The 16,751-nt window shown below is 56.9% G+C and overlaps 1 protein-coding gene across 1 annotated transcript in view; it reads right to left on the bottom strand.

Annotated features, from left to right (window-relative positions):
- TBC1D9B (TBC1 domain family member 9B) overlaps window positions 1-16,155 on the bottom strand; it is a 42,137-nt gene extending 25,982 nt beyond the window's left edge. The window contains exons 1-7 of the mRNA XM_019801701.2: window positions 16,112-16,155; window positions 13,613-13,869; window positions 9,553-9,671; window positions 5,109-5,337; window positions 4,021-4,279; window positions 3,013-3,220; window positions 72-284 (exon numbers count right to left, since the gene is read on the bottom strand). Coding sequence (XP_019657260.1) covers window positions 72-284; window positions 3,013-3,220; window positions 4,021-4,279; window positions 5,109-5,337; window positions 9,553-9,671; window positions 13,613-13,869; window positions 16,112-16,155 — 1,329 coding nt within the window. The remainder of the gene's footprint in view (window positions 1-71; window positions 285-3,012; window positions 3,221-4,020; window positions 4,280-5,108; window positions 5,338-9,552; window positions 9,672-13,612; window positions 13,870-16,111) is intronic.
- Between the last annotated feature and the right edge of the window lie 596 nt (window positions 16,156-16,751).

Below are 16,751 nucleotides of genomic sequence, written 5' to 3'. Positions count from 1 at the left end.
CTGATGGCTGCCTGGGCTCCCCTCCTGGCCCTGACTGCCCCTGCCCCACCGCTCCCAAGGGGCCCCCTCACCTCTGGGGCCGGGTCCACGGTGCTGGCTTTCCTTCCCCCGCTGCTGCCTCCTGGCTGCTTGGATGGCATTTTCTGGAGGAAGTCAGAGATCCTCTGCACCAAGAAATCTCGGTCTTTCAGGTTGGCGAAGAGGAAGGTCATTTTGCTCTTGGTGCTAATGGACAGAGGGCTGGGCAGGACGCTGGAGCTGTCAGCTTTTTCGACAATGGTCACCTGAGAAGCCAAGTCAAGCGCTGGGCGTCAGTGTCTCGGGATGGGAAGCTGACCGGCGTTGTGCACGTGGGAGCACAGTGGCCTCACGCAGTTCTCTCCTGGCCAGGGGCAACGCCTGGGCCCCACCGCACCCGTGTGCTAGTCTACTGCATGCTATCGTGGGACTCTGAGCAAGTCACGAGCACGGGCAGGCCTGGTTTCCCCCGCCAGCCCCGCAGGACTCTCGTGAGGATGATGATGCAGAAGGCAAGTGCTCAGCCCAGCTGCCGGTCCATCCGGCCACCCCAAGACGTCCAGTTGCTCTCTTGCTCTAAGGCACGGGGAGCAGCCCTGCCTGCACGCTGTCCTAAGCACTGGCTCCCACGGCACCTGCCGCAGGTCTGTCCCGGGCCCGGCCCTGACCTTGAGGCGTGTGGACAGCTTCATAGGTGTGGAGGGTGCAGAATGGGCATTGAAGGGATGCCTCTGCAGAGCCTGCGGTCCAGGGGGGGTGGACAGACAACGGACATGCAGGGATTGGCCTGACAGACAGGGCAAGGCTGGAGAAGCTGGGGCAAGACCGAGCAGAGGCACGGCACGTCAGAGTGTGCAGATGCATGTGAACATGTGTGTACGTGTGTGTGTGTGCACGCGCACAGGTCTGCACGCACATGAGCTGAGATCTAAGAAGGAGCGAACGGTTCACTGCCAGTCTCATAGGTCACGGCGGGGCACCGACATGCGCTGACTGAAATTCTGGATTATGTGAGCTGCTGTGGGGGGAGGGAACTAGAGCGGTCAGGGGCAGGTAGCACCCTCCTGAGGGGGCGGCCGTGGAGGTGAAGGGACATGCTACGGGTGGGACGCGGGAACAAAGCCAGGTCGGGGTCCAAGTCATCTCCTGCTTTTCAGCTGAGCGGATGGACGGAAGGAATGCTGCTTCCCGAAGTGGCAACGAAAAGGGCACGTTTGGGGGGTGCAACATCCAGAGCCCACTGGAGGTGGGCATGCAGCCTGCTCTGAGGGGGAAGCGCTGCAAAGGCCCCTGGTGGGCACACTGAGGGCCTCTGTCCCGCCAGCTGCAGAGCCAGCCCCAACCCCAGCGCCTGAGACCGCCTCGCTCCCTGCCTCGGCCAGAGCTCTGAGCCACCAGAAACGTCAGGATCATCCGGAGAAAGAGAGCTGAAGGTCACAGGGACCTGTGCAACACCCCCCTCCCCCCCCGCCAGGCCTTAGCCCAGGACAGACTCGAATGAACAGGGAATGCAGGGTTAGGGTTAGCTGAGCCCTCAGCCGGGAGCCCCTGGAGCTGTGGCTCTTTCCCGTCCTTTCCCTCGGTCTTCCCTTGGGGAAACAAGGACGCACACAGAACCCCCACCCCTCAACCCGCACCTATAACCACTGCACCTAAAACTGGAGGGCTTAGAAAATGCAGGGGGGGCCCCCACCACTGAAGGTTGTTAATAAAATCAAGATACTGTGATTTAGATTATAACTTAAGCACCTCACTGTGCTTCACAGAGTTGAATGGCCAGTCTGCCTGTTGGGCCACGAGGAAAAGGAGGCCCAGGGACCTGCTCTGACCTTCTGGGGGGTCTGTCATGCTTTCCATCCGGGTGGGGGCCCTCTCCCTCACTGTCCACACCCTTCACTGCAGCATAGGACAAACGGCCTTGCTTCCGTCAGGGTCACTGTGGAAGCCTAAGAAACCTGAGGAAAAAATACCTCTGACAGATGAAAGCTGTCCCCTGTGACAGGTGAGGGCTGTCCCTGTGACAGGTGAGAGCTGTCCCCTACCTGTGACAGGTGAGAGCCAACCCCTACCTGTGACAGGTGAGAGCCGTCCCCTACCTGGGACAGGTGAGAGCCGTCCCCTACCTGTGGCAGGTGACAGCCATCCCCATCCCTGACAGGTGAGACCCATCTCCTACCTGTGACAGGTGAGAGCTGTCCCCATCCCTGACAGGTGAGAGCCGTCCCCTAATTGTGGCAGGTGAGAGCCGTCCCCATCCCTGACAGGTGAGAGCCGTCCCCTACCTGTGGCAGGTGAGAGCCGTCCCCATCCCTGACAGGTGAGAGCCGTCCCCTACCTGTGAGAGGTGAGAGCTGTCCCCTACCTGTGACAGGTGAGAGCTGTCCCCATCCCTGACAGGTGAGGGCCGTCCCCTACCTGTGAGAGGTGAGAGCTGTCCCCTACCTGTGGCAGGTGAGAGCTGTCTCCATCCCTGACAGGTGAGAATGGACTTCCAGCAGCCCTGCTGGAGTCTGAGTTACAGCCAAGGCAAGTGCCGGGAGAGGAACAGTGAGGTGGCCTCTGAGAGTGACACGGTGGGGCTGGTCAGGGGTCAAAGTCCTCCCAGCCCAGCCAAAGCAGGGCTTTGCTAAAGTCCAAGTGCCAGGCCAGGAAGGCAGGACTCAGGGACGCTCACCCGGAGGAGGTCTCTGGGATCTGATCAGAGAGGCACAGGACTTTCCTGAAGTTACCTTATTCCCCAATGTGAACTCTCCTGGCATGCCAAACCCCAGCCTGTCTCCCCACCAGGTGAGGGGACTCCCGAGGAAGCATCTAGCTCACCCCCATGGCTGGAGGGACCCAGCACAAGGCAGGGGCTCAGGGAAGTTGCTGACTCACTATGTGCCCTCCACGTGCCCACCGCCGAACCCCGGGGGGCTGCTTGGGCTGGTGACCCCCACCAGGTGCCCCACCAGGGAGTTCAGGGCAGAGCTGGCGTGGGGACTGGGAGCTCACCTCCCGCAGGGGTATGATGAGGTGGCAGGCATCCTCCTCTTTGCTGGCAAAGCAGATATAGTTGCCGGAGATGAACATCTGGCCAGGGATGTGCAGCTTGTTGAACGGGGTCCACAGGGTACAGCCCGTGTGGCCATCCAGGCGCTCGTCCCTGGGCAGCCGGAACGTGGCCCGGTAGCACTCATTCTTGGCTCGGGCGTCCAGGTCTCTGGGAAAGCAGGGTGGGGGTGGGAGGAAAGGGGAGAGGAGTCAGAGCCAGTGTGCCTGCCAAGGGGGCCACAGAGCCTTGGCTTCCACGTGGGATTGGGCTCCTTGGGGTCCTCCTGTGAGCAAGTCGTGCCTGCGTTCTCAGAGTTCAATAAAACACACACAGCACATGCCCAGGGACCACGAGACACATCTGTGCGACCAGCAGAGATCAGTCAGCAAACAGCATGCCCTTGAGCCCTGATGGCTCTGGAGGACACCCAGAGGCTTGACAGGGTTTGATGTATCGCTTGATCGGTGCTGCCGGGGGACAGGGCCCCAGGGCCTGGAGGTTCCCCCCACCTGTCCTGCGCGCCTCTGCCCTGAGGCTGCCGCAGCTGCCGGGCAAGACCCAGCCCCACCTGGACACCCAGACAAGGAGCTTCTGAACTAAAGCACGTGGTGCTGGGATGAACACAAAGGCTTGCTTGCCCGATGGCCATGGGAGGTGGTCGCCCGGCACCCTGCTCCTGGCCCCCTTGGTGGCTCTTTCCTTGTGAACTCCCCCCAGTCCCACGGGGGCTGCCGGCAGCCTGAGCAGGGCCTGGTGGGCACACCCTGATGGACAGTGTCAAGTCCTGGCCCTTGTTTCCTTTCTGGAAGGTTCCAAAAGTACCCCATCACTGGCATAGGGAGACTGACATCCTTGGGTGATGCCCTCCTGTAACTATGTGCAAGCAGCCCTTTCTGGGGCCTTCCTCCCACGGGGCACCTGGGAAAGGGGAGGAGGGCCGGCCTCTCCTGCCCCAGGGGGCTGCGCACCGCTTCAGAGCCGAGATGTGCCTGTGTGGCCGGGTGGGCCGGGGCAGCGCCTTGTCCTCCAGGAAGCCCTCGCTGTCCAGCAGTTGCCGCATGGCCAGGTTGGCCAGCTGCTCCATGAGCTTGAAGGTCTCGCCGATGTTGAGGAACATGGAGAAGAAGAGCTCCTGGTCCCGGGTGTCCACACGGATGCTCTCGGGGAAGAGCAGCGTGGCATTCTTCTCCAGCCTCGTGACGTCCACCCACTGCACCACCAGGCTCACTGGACACCAGCAGGGACACATGAGCCAATGGGTCAAGTGGGCCAGAGGGCTGGACAGCACCCGAGCCCGAAACCCTCCGGGAGAGCTGCATGCCGAGGGCATCACGGATGGGCTGTGCTCGGGGACTCCACAAGGAGGGCCCGGGTCATGGGGGTCTCCGCTGTGTCCCAGGCCAAGCCGGCACCCCGCCCTGAGAACATCCTGGTGAATATCTGCCCCTCAAATGGCTGAGGGGTGACACAAATGAATGCGGGGAGCTGAGCTAGCGTAGACCCTTCCTGGTGAGGAGGTGCCAGGGCGGGAGGAGGGCAGGGGGAAGGGTGTGGCAGGTGTGTGAACGGTGGTGGGGCAAGGCCTCGCTGTGCTCAGAAGGGCTGAAGCCCAGGAAGATCTGGGGGTGGTGTGGCAGCAGAGGGCGCCGGCTGCCCCTGGGGAGTCTGCCTTGTGCCCAGAGGCCAGGGCTTCCTGCAGCCAGGCCCCCGAAGCACTGCATAACCTGGAGCCGCTAGGGGATGGCATCTGCCCTAGAATGTTCGACTTAAAGGAGAGAAGGGAGCCCTGAGCTGTTGCTCCGGGAAGAACCACGTCAGTAGATGCAGGTGGGCCAGGAGCCCCCGAGCCAGGTGTGTGCCTGCCTCAAGCCTGGGCCTCCTTGCAATGAACTGCAGAGATGCACTGGGTTTCGGGGAGATGCTGGGGGTGTGTGTGGGGACAGAATATCGGGGGCCACCAGGGAGGAGGCCACTCAGGAACTCTGGGGGTCTGCAGGGGCAGGGACTGTTCTGGGCGGGGGTGGGGCAACAAGCCGGGGGTCTGGGGGTGGCTCACCTTCCTTCCCCAGCAGGAAGGAGTAGAAGCACAGGTGGTTGACGGTCAGGTACAGCCAGCCCTGCCGGGGCACGCGGCCCTTCCAGTAGCTGCAGGAGTAGTAGTTGACCAGCTTCTCACCCTCCGGCATCCCGAACTGCTTCCTCATCTTCAGCTCGGCCTCCTTGAACTTCCCGGGGTCCTCGTCTCCCTGCGGCTGGAGGTTCTTGTTCTCTTCCGCGATGATGCCCTGCAGGGGGGTGCAAGGGGACTGATGCTGGCAGGCCCGGGGGCGGGGAGGGGTGCCCAGGCTCTGCGGCCCAGGACTCCGGGACAGTGGCCCCAGGGCCACGAGCCGGGGCGACCCAGGCACATGGTCGGACAGACGCCAGGCAGGTTCCCGAAACTCCCCGAGCTACTAATACTTCAAGCAGGGCTGGCTGGAAGTGGGGACTTTGAAAATAAATATTTATTTCTATGTACAATTTCTGGAAAGTACAATAAACATGGTAAAAACCCCACAGAGTAGAAGAGTGTGCTCAGCAAGCAGGAAGTCTCCCTCCACCCACTCTGCTGGTTCCTTGAGACACGCAGGCACTGAGGCGCCTTTAAGCAAATGCGTGTTTTTCTCCTTCCCTCGTTCTTTAGCCAAATGGCATCCAGCTGTGGCAATGTTCTGTGAAGTGCTTTTCTCAAGACAAGGATGTTCTGTATTTGACTTTCTCTCTCCCTTCCTCAATATACCAGGGGCTCCTGCTTCTTGACCCCACCCACAACCCAGCTGCAGCCCCACCCAGCTCAGGGGCCTCCAGACCAGCTCTAGACCCCTCCCAGCTCAGGGCCCCCAGACCAGCTCTAGACCCCCAGACCAGCTCTAGACCCCTCCCAGCTCAGGGCCCCCAGACCAGCTCTAGACCCCTCCCAGCTCAGGGCCCACAAACCACTACAGGCCCCTCCCAGCTCAGGGGCCCCCAGACCAGCTGCAGGCCCCTCCCAGGTCAGGGCCCACAGACCAGCTCTAGACTCCTCCCAGCTCAGGGCCCACAGACCAGCTGTAGGCCCCTCCCAGCTCAGGGCCCACAGACCACTATAGGCCCCTCCCAGCTCAGGGCCCACAAACCACTACAGGCCTCTCCCAGCTCAAGGCCCCAGACCAGCTCTAGGCCCCTCCCAGCTCAGGGGCCCCCAGACCAGCTGCAGGCCCCTCCCAGCTCAGGGCCCACAGACCACTATAGGCCCCTCCTAGTTCAGGGCCCACAAACCACTACAGGCCCCTCCCAGCTCAGGGGCCCCCAGACCAGCTGCAGGCTCCTCCCAGCTCAGGGCCCCTAGACCAGCTCTAAAGCCCTCCCAGCTCAGGGCCCACAGACCACTAAAGACCCCTCCCAGCTCAGGGCCCCCAGACCAGCTGCAGGCCCCCCCAGCTCAGGGCAGATCCATGCTGTGTTCTGCCAGCATCTTCACTGGGTCTGGGATGCCCACAGAACATCACCCTGGGCCGTAGAGCCAGCGCCAAACCTCTTGGGGTAAAAGAGTTTTAGCACCCCTGGCTCAAAACATACATGCAAATCTTCCCGGAGGATGATTCCTCAGTAAACTAAGGTCATTCAAGGCCAGTGTCTGGGGCCTGGCCTACTGCTCCTGCTGGGCCTCCTAGTGGCCTCGTGCCCGTCCACCCAGGGGCAGGAGGACAGCCAGGAGCCTGGATGAGGACCAGAGATAGGGTGTGCTCTGACGCTGTAGGTGTGACGTCCACATCTCCTCTCTCTCAAGCTGCCCCTGGTGCTTCCAGAACATTCTCGTAGGAACCAGCTCTACATCTGGGAAGAAGGCTCAGGCAAAGCTCCTGCCTCATTACTGAGGCCCCACCTTTGTCTTCTCTGCCCTCAATTCCACCAGTAGGAGGCTGGAGAAGCAGCCCCACCAGTGGAGTGCGGGTGGGCCACCACCCCGCCCTGTGCCACCAGTCACTTTCCTGGGTCTCAGCCAGAAGCCCCCTCTTCCCTGCTCCCTGTAGCTGGGAGACCCCCAAGCAGGGATTGGGGGGATGACCTCTCCTGCTCTGCCTTTCCCTCTGTGCTCCCCTGGAGCCCCTCTTCCCAATGCCCTGTCCTATAGGAACGGTGTTTCAGGAGGAACGATCCCTACCAATGGGAATGAACTGGCCTGGCTCACAGGGTTGGGATTTGCTTTGTTGGCTGATAGAACAAGACTGTAAAAATCGCTGGGCCGATTTTAAATGACTGAGTCCATTTCTTTAATAGTTCTAGGCATACTCAGGTTTCTTATTTCTTCCTGAGTCCCAGTTTCAGTTATATTATGGGGTAGGCCAAGTAAGAGCCCCCCAAAGATGTCCACATCCCAAACCCCAGAGCCTGGGCACAGGTTACCTTACGTGACAAAAGGGATGTGCGGATGTGATAAAGTACCAATTCTGACCCAGCGAGAGGGGCCTGGATTATTCAGGTAAGCCCAACAGATCGTCAAAAGGGTCGTTGTGAAGAAGAGACAAGAGGGTCCGAGCCACGAAGGGAAGGAGGCGACAGGAGTGGGGCGGGAGAGGGCGTGATCTGAAGACGCCACGCTGCTGGCACTGCAGGTGAAGGACCCAGGACCGAGGAAGACCAGTGGTGCCTAAAAGCCGAAACCGGTGAGGAAACGGGTCCTCCCCTCCGAGCCTCCGGAAGGAGCACGGCCTGCCCACAGCTGGCGTTCAGCCCACGAGACCCACTGCAGACTGCTGACTTCCAGAACTCCCAGATACGGGACCGTGTGAGGCCACAAAGTGTATGGGAACTTGTGGCGGCAGCGACGGAAGTGAACACATCCTGTTGTGATCAAGTGTCCACGTTGTCTAAACTCCTGAACCTACTGGCTCAAAGCTCTTTATGGCATTTCTCTCTCTTTTCTAAAACTCCGCTTTTTTATAGGTGTTCCTCCCAGTTCCTTCCCAACCCTGCTCGTTTGAGGCTTCCTGCTTTGGTCCTGGGTCCTTCTGACACAGGTTTGTTTATACCTTAGGTCATTTCCTGGACCCGTGGCCTTTCTACATCATTCCCTTGTCCCCCACGGAGTTAACCTCTGCCTTTTACTATTTCCTTCTGATTTCCCGATTTCTGGGGTTAAACATGCTGACTTACTGAACTGGATGCTTGGCTCGTTAATTTCCCCCCTTTCTTCTTCTCCTCCTAAGATTTAAGGCTTCGAATTTCCTCCTGTGTACCTGCTTTTGCTGCAGCCCACAGATTTGGAATATGCAGGGGCATTCTGACCATCATTCAGTTCTAAGTATTCTCTAACGCATATTTCCTCTAAGCCATGCGTCACGGAGAAATTTTTGTTCTGTTGTGTTGGTTACTTTGGGTCTGGCGTGTAGGAAGCATTCAGTAATGTTGCTTCATTATTATTATTATCATTGCCCAGCTTCTCAGTGGGAGAGGAGACTTGCCTCTGCTCTCCTTGCCTTTTCTCATGGAGCCAGAAAGGTGATGTGGGTCCTGCTCGGAGACTCAAAGCGCACGGGGAGGAACCAAGGGAGTCTCGGCACTGTCTGCCCACGTCTAGAAAGTTCTGGAATAATGAAGTCGCGGGGGCCTGCCCAAAGCAACCCTACACAGCTAAACCTGGACCTGGTAAGAGCCCTCCGAGAAACCTAATCTAAGGCAAAATCACTGGACAGAAAGACGACACACACACACGCTCAGGTAGATTCTCATTACAGCGTGAATTATCCCCTGCAGAGGAAAAGCAGAAGCATTCTTGTGCTATCACTTTTGACACACGGCTCCAGTTTTCATAGCCTTAAAACAGCCCACGAAGTGTACCACGTATGACTTAGCAAGTCCCCTGATCAGGACGTGCTCGGCGCAGGACTCGGTAGGACGTGCTCGATAAATGCCAGGCTAGCAAGCAGCCCGGCCCTCATTTTGCAGAACAGACCGCAGCTGGTTCCCCTCCCACCCTCGGGCTGGAGGCGCTGTTCCTGCTGATGGTGCTGCAGGGAGCATCCTGGGACCTACGTGTTGCTCTGCACGTGTGCCCACACTGCATGGCCAATGCCAGGGAAGGGAAGTGCTGCACGAGGGGGTGCACCCCATTCTAAGTCGGGTCGGTTTCCTAAATGAAACATACCTCCGGCTAGTCTATCACTTCCAGCCAAGGAAGTGATGTGAGCCAAGGGACTGGCCATCAGCGGGGCGCACCCTCCTATTTGCTCTAATGCCCTTTGTGGGGAATGGGAAGTCACGGCCAAGCATGGTCTGACCCTGGGGCGGCCCGGAGAGGCGGGGGCCTGTCCGGCAATGAGTTCGATCAAACGCCCCTTTCACGAGCAGGAGAACGGGAGCGCACGCTTGCCTCCACCTCTGTTACCACCACACTGTCTGACGAGTAAATGAGAAGATACAGGCCAACACTGCCCGCCCCGAGCGGGGCGTGGGAACCGCAAGTGCAAGGTGGACCTTACGTGGATCTTGCCCTTGACGAAGGTGGTGATGTCTTCCTCATTGTCAAAGATGGACAGAGTCTGGAGTAAGTTATTTTCCAGCCATTCCCAGTGCTTGGTGATCTCTTTGCGGGAAGAACCTGGGGGAGGTTTGGTGGAGTAAAGAGGAAAATCGTTAACATCACCAGGCCTTACACATAAGTTCAGAGACTAATAACACAGATGACTAATTTGCTCTACCCAAAAGACTACAATCTTCAGGCTGTCTCTCTTTTCCATCTTCAACGTTCTGTGTAGGTATATAACAAAGTCACGAAGGGTCCTGGTGAACATGAAAATAACTCTGGCAGAATCGCAGAGTCATGCTGAAGAGAAGGCCTGCACCTCCGCTAACACCAAGAAAGAGTGACCGCTCGATTCCTATGCCCTTCCAGAAGCAGTGTACGGATCTGCGGGTTTGCTTGGTTGTCACGATTCTCCTCGGGGATAAAGGACTTCATGTGGTCGCTGATATAGAGAGGACTAACCAGACACAGTCAGACTTGGTGTTAAGTGACGGCAGTTCTCCGGAGGATTCCTTCCTGTAGGACTCCAGGCCCCTGGCCAGCTGTCTCCTGCTGGGCACACCAGAGGCTCTCACCCCTCTCTCTGAAGCCAGAGGCAGCCACCTAGGCCTTTGCCTGCAGGCCCCTCCTCCCCATCCCTGCTCACATCCCAGCCGAGCTCCTGCCTCCTCCGGGAACCCCTGCCTGACACTGTCAGCTTCTGGCTGGCCCCCAGTGTCTGCCCCGCCTTGGAGGTGGTCCCTGTGCTCCTCAGGGAGGGGCCCTGCAGGGCAGAGCAAGTCCAGTGGTAATGGAAAAACTTAAGAGAAGGCAGTTCACCACCACTCCCAAAGGGCGGGGCAGCTGTTTCCTCTGCCCCCGCCCCCCTGGAACTGGGAAAAGGGGAACCCCTGGAGGAGAAGGAAAGGGATGAGGGAAGTCTCTGCTTGGCCTGGCTTCCCCTGCCTCTCTGGGGTATGCTTGTGCCTGGCAGGGGCTTTGCACTGAAGAACTGTTTTCTGAACGAATGAACAGAAAAGAAGGGGGAAGGCCCTGCATCCTTCCAGCTGATCCGGGTTGGACAGTTTATGGACTGAGAGTGCCTAGAAGGCCCAGCTGATCCCCTGTGACCTATGCCTGCACACTGGGCATGGAGGGAGCCTGGGCAAGACATAAGACCAACACGCCTGTGGGCCACAGACATTTTTGCTGGGGTGCCTGATTCTCTGGCACCCCGTCCTTCCCTGCCTGGCAACATCTTCCACTGGCTGGAGACTCCATCCTGAGCCTGCCCCAGCAAGGCCCAGTGGGTTCCCACCATCTCTTCTGTCCCAGGCACCTGCTCAATTGCTCTGACACATGTCGCAGCCCAGCCGGTCTTGGGGACAGTTGAATGTTTCTACCTTTACCCAAGGAGCTCACTACTCTGACCATCGATTCTGAGTTAGGGCCCGCCCCCTCCCCCGTGGGCCAGTGTGAAGCTTCCTCTGCGAAGGCGATTAAACCCAGGGTCATACAACGTACAGTGAGCCACAACACACAGTCAAAAGGACCCCTGCAGGTCCCTTCAATCATCCATAAATGACCTCCCCCCCATTTTTCTTTGGGCTTCTCATGTGGCCTCCTTTCCCTGGTGTACAGAAGCTAAGGTCTAGCTGGTAGAAGGGATTTCTCTCTTTCTCCCTCTTTTCTGCCAAGAACCCATGTTTGAATTTGGAAGTTAAATCTGCAAGTAATGCAATTCAAGTGTGTCATTCTGTTCTATACCCGTGTTCCTGGCAACCTCAAACAGAAGAAATCTTGTCCACACTACCTGTGTGGATCTGTGTGCACTTTGATGATAAATATTTACATGTGAGCATTTAAAAGAAATATTAGTTACAAGTAACTCAGTCTTCACTTAGCACTAAGTAAACACAAACCATGCCGTCTTTGTGTTGGGTCCAGGGACTAAACAGAATGTAATCGCTAATTATTATTAAGGGCTATTTCTGCCTTCGGACCTTCTCGTGGAGTATCTTATTTACTTCTTAGAGAACCGTGGAGACAGTACCATTGTTTTCATTTCACAGGAGGAAACTGAGGCACAGTGAGGTTAAGTAAGTGGCCCAGTGTCACAGAGCTGGGAAGTAACCAAACCACCATCCTAACCCAGGCTGCCTATCGTGGCCCTCAGGGAGCTGCTGGTCTAGTGGGAGAGCCAGGGAGCCTGCAGCGTATGAAGTGCTGGTAAAGATATGGCGAGTGTAGAGGAGCAAGACGGAAAAGTGGCTGCCTGGGTCTGGGGAACCTGGTTTTCCATAGGAGCTGACGCCCGGGTGGGTTCTCAACAGAGTGGGAGGTTAGGTGGACGTGGGGGAGACACCAGGCATGCAGATCAGGACAGGTGTGGCTGGGAACTTCGGGGCCTGTGTCTGTCTGGTCTGGCTGCAGGCCAGGTGTGAGCTGAGGGGAGGACAGGGACGGAGATGGGCTGACCCCAAAAGTCCGTCAGTGGCACGCTAAGGAGTTGGGATTTACTGGGCAGGTGTCGTCATGATCAGTCTGGTTTGGCAGAGCGGAGGGGAGGGGTGTGCCCAGCAGAGGTCAGGGCAGGGCTGGGATGTCTGGTGGAAGCTGGAGTGGCAGGCTAAGGACTAAGGCTCTCCGGCACGGCTGGGGCTCTTCCCCAGCACCAGCCCGCTGCCACCAAAGGGGTTCCCACACTGCCACCAGTGTGGCCACCCTCCTCCTTCACTGCCACTGCCTGCCCCCACCCCCGTCTGCTCCCTGAGACAGAACATCGCCGAGACAGGAAAAGCTTGAGGGCCCATTTTAGAGTCACGTGTCTCTCTACAGCCCAGGCACACACCAACCGCCCTGAGCCCTCTCTCCCGCTGGTGCTGGAACCAGGAGGGCTGGGGCCCTACCACGCCCCACTTGGCTTTGGGCAAACCCAGACTTGGAAGCCTCTGTCTCTGGATTCAAACACAGGGGAAAGGGCACCTCCGTTCAGGAACCTGGGAGGAAGCAGACTTCTAAAGCCAGGGTCCAAGGAGGCTCTCATCACCTTTCTCAGGCCTCCTCACCCCCTCTGGGCCACCACTTCCTCATCTTCAAAATAGGAAAAAAAAAACCCCAAAGTTCTACTTCTGGAGTTCTTGGGAGGTTTGCGTAAGTGCCTGGCCCACAGGAAGTGCTATCTGCCTGTATCCGTGAATGTGTCCAAGTGACCCCAGCCAGGCTGGTACCCGCTGACAGGGGCCTCCTCCCTGACGCTGGGGAGGGTTGGGCGCATCTCCTCCCGGGAGGACGCCACGGCCGATTGTCATTACTGGCAGCAGTTACGTTCCATCACGTCTCCTGGAACACGGAACAGGCCAATACTGATCCCAGGGGAGCTGCGGGGAGGGCCACGCTCCCGTAAGCCTGGAGTCCCAACATCTTCATCACGCGATCAGTACATGACTTTGTTTCATGCAGCTTTCTGTTTAAAGGCACCTTATTTCGTATATATTAATTCCCTAACATCACATGCCAGGCCAGCAGCACCGGCCGTAACTCAGGGCTGAATGAAGCTCCTTGAACACACGTTCCCTCACCACAAGGCGCATCACTGCGTCTGTGCTTCGGAACACAGCCGGCACCTCGGCACCCCACTCGGGGCCACTTGCCACAGCAACATCACCAACAAAAGCCCAAAGTATGGCCCATAGACCGCAGAAAGGACCCTGGTTTATAGTTTGACAGCTGCCAGAAGAAGGCAGGAGGACGCCTTGCCCCCTTCGGCTGGGAACCTGAGTGTCCGGCGGCTCAAAATTTTCACTGCTCTGCACATGCACGTGTCCACAACTGTCCACAGATAATCCCCACGCTGCACAGGGCACCCGTGAACATCTGAGCGGCCTTCCTGAGCGAGATGCAGGCCTGGGCTATGTGGTCTGAAGCACCGGGTTCCCCAGGGGCAACATCCAGCCCAGGAATGCAGGCTGTGTCCCCTCCCTCCTGGGGTCCTGCCACCCCCGACTCATCCAGGGCAGGCCCTGCCCGGCACCTACCACATGCCACTGTCCAGTAGACCTGCGAGTCCTGGGTCTGGTGCAGGATTCGGTAAGGGGCCACGCGGGCACTGGAGTCCAACACCACGTCCAGGGTGCCCACGAGAAGACCTGGGGGCAGGGCAGAGAGAGGAGAGTAAGGGAGGGCCACACTCACAGCCGAGCCCTGGAGGCCGGCCAGGATGGGAGCACCGCCCTCGATGCCCTGGCCCAGACGGAGACACAGCTTGGCGTCCCCCTCGTCCACAAAATGACTTCTTTTTCCTCAAAGGCCTACTGAAAAATCCCCTTCCACTTCTTCCTGGCAGTTTCTGCTCCTTCTCCAGACTCACAAACACTTGTAGGCAGGGGCTGATGCAGGTTTTGGGGGGACTTTGTTATAAGCTTAAACAATTCTGGTAGGCCCTCTTTAGGAAAAATATAAAATTAGGTTGTTTTTTAATTTATTTTTATTTTTTTCAAATATTTTTTTCAAAATTCTCAAAAATGAAAGTACCACTGTCACAAATTAAAAACAAAAACAATACCATGACTATCACAAAATCCAAATAGTACAATGTGTTTTACTAACTGCCAGACACATCTCTTAAGGGACATTTTTGGCCATGTACTCTTGCCGGCTTTTTTTTTTAAAAAAAGTAAGACAATGATTTTGTAATATCACTTTCCATTATCAACAACAGGAAGAGAATGCAGTCTTTCCTCCGCCAAGTAATCACAAATTTTTATTCTGGGAAGTGTTAAGGAAGTTCCTTGTGGCTTCAGAAGTCATGACTGAAGAGGACACAGCAATTTTTAGAACTGTCCAATTTGGGAAAACACTCATACAGTTTTTTCCATCTTGGAAGCATTTTAGGGCACTTCAAATTTTCCTTCTCATCACATACAGCCTTTGTCAATGACACCGTTACCCCGACAAATCAGAGGAAATGTCTGCCTTTTACCGCTGTGTTTGACTCTCTCTTCTCCGTTAAGTGAATTATCAAGATACCTAAAGACCTGTTCACTGTTCCTATTTGGAATTCACGTTTTCCTTTTTAATGAAGTGCTGCTTTTGGTATGCTCTGGAAATAGTCTGTGACCCTTTTCCTGTTGATGTCAGAGTAATTTCTACTGATTGTATTAACTTGACCATAACGCTTTTGCTCCATATTCCATTTTTAATGATTTTTTCCCTCCCAAATCTTTAACACATAAAATTACTGATTATAAAAGGAGGTACCCGTCACATACACCCAAGTTAGGAATCTGTAATCTCTCATTTGTTTTATTGAAATGTTCTAGAATGCCTCTCTAAGTTGCAGTTAAAGTGGCATATATTCCAGCTTTATAAGTGTTTGGAATAACCTTTTTCCATGGTTCCTGTTGGGGTTTCTTTTCTGGTCTTGGAAACTTTATTTGAATGCTTATTCTGTTGGCATATCCATGTTTCGAGATCTGAAAGCTTCTTCGTGGGCAGAATATCTCGTCATACTCAGACTCTTCCTTCTTCTTTTTTAAGATTTTATTTATTTGACAGAGAGAGCAAGAGAGCACAAGCAGTGGGAACAGTAGAGGGAGAGGGAGAAGCAGGCTCCCCGCTGGGCAAGGAGCAGGACGTGGGGCTCAATTCCATGACCCTGGGATCACGACCTGAGCCAAAAACAGACGCTTAACCCACTGAGCCACCCAGGCGCCCCTTATACACAAACTCTTCAATGAAGGATCCAGGCTGGCATCTGGTTTTAAAAGCCAGCCTGAACAAAAGCACATTACTAACTGTTCCTCCCTTGGGGAGACAGGGTTCAGGAGACCATGATACCTATGATGGCATGGGGAAGGCCAGGCAGAGGCCTTGGCAGGACTCACCAAACCTAGATGCAACAGGGAGTTGAAGGAGTGGCTCCTGGGGTGGGGGGCTGGGCTCTGTCCCGGGGGACACAGAGAGATATGTGTGAGGTGGAAGGGGCCTTCTGTGCACAGGAAGGCGGAGCACAGAGGGTCCTAGTCACCGTCTGAGACGATCTTCAGAAGCAGAGAGCACAGAACAAGCCGCTGGAAGTGCACCGGCCAGATTGGACACACTGGTACGCTGGTGCAACAGAAGGTTCTGGGCACCGTGCCTCACTTTCCTGCACTGGCTTGCAGTAGCTTCTGAGGCTGACCACATTCAGACTCTCCAGAGGGGCTGCTGTCTAACCCCCTTGGAACAGCTAGTCCAGGACGCAGGTCCAGCGCTGGTTCCTGGGGTTCCTGTGGCTGTTGGGAGGCAGCCTGAGGCACTGAAGGGAACACAGTTTTCTTAGGAGAGGGACAGTGTCTTCCACATTAGCAGGTATGGCCCCGGAGAGGGTGGCAGGGGACGTCTGTGGGAAACTTCTGCCTGCATCTGGCAGGGCTGTATTCGCTGCTCATGCTTCAAATCAGGATGTTTCACAGAGATGGCTGTTGATAACTTGTAAGAGCTGTCCATGTTGGGCCCGTGGTCCTATATGGCCACAACGGGCCACCCGGAAGCACAGACACTGGTCCGTCGGAGCCTGCCCCAGCTCCGGGATGGCCATCGCCGCACAGGCTTGGAGCACGAGGGCCTGGGACCACACCTGCACAGGGAACACCCAGGGGACTTTCCCTGGACCATACATGCCACACGGCTGCAGGCGGTGCCTGTCCACCGTTAGCGTGCTGCCCAGGCGGACAAAGGGGCACCTTGGCTGGCTCACGCTGGTAATTAGGCACAGCCTCCGTCTGCAGCTCCAGTCATCAAGCAGGAAAGGTGGGCGAGGAGAAAACAGGGGGGTGGGGGCTGAGGACAGCAGCGGCTCGGGGGACCTCCGATCTAGCTAAAAGGGCAATTTTGGGGGTAAGAAGCAAAAGAAAATGTGTGCTTGTGTCACTGGGCCCCTCGGAGGCACTTGGGGAAACTGAGGCAGAGGACGAGGACCAGGAGGTGTCGCCGACTTTACGCTGTGAATCCCACTCCAGGAGGCTGCACGCGCCTGGGCCAAGCCCCGGGAAGCTCACTGGCACCGCGTCTGGGCAGAGGCCGCCCTGGGTCGGCCGAAGTCACCAAGCATTCTCCTAACGCCAGCACCTTCGCCTTCCCCGGTTCTAGGCCCGGGCTCCTGGCGCGCCCCCCGCCCCCGCCTCCCGGCCGCCG

Source organism: Ailuropoda melanoleuca, chromosome 3 (assembly GCF_002007445.2).
Source record: "Ailuropoda melanoleuca isolate Jingjing chromosome 3, ASM200744v2, whole genome shotgun sequence".
Classification (NCBI taxonomy): domain Eukaryota; kingdom Metazoa; phylum Chordata; class Mammalia; order Carnivora; family Ursidae; genus Ailuropoda; species Ailuropoda melanoleuca.
The sequence above is the reverse complement of the archived record's forward strand: the minus strand, read 5'-3'. Positions and strand labels throughout refer to the sequence as shown.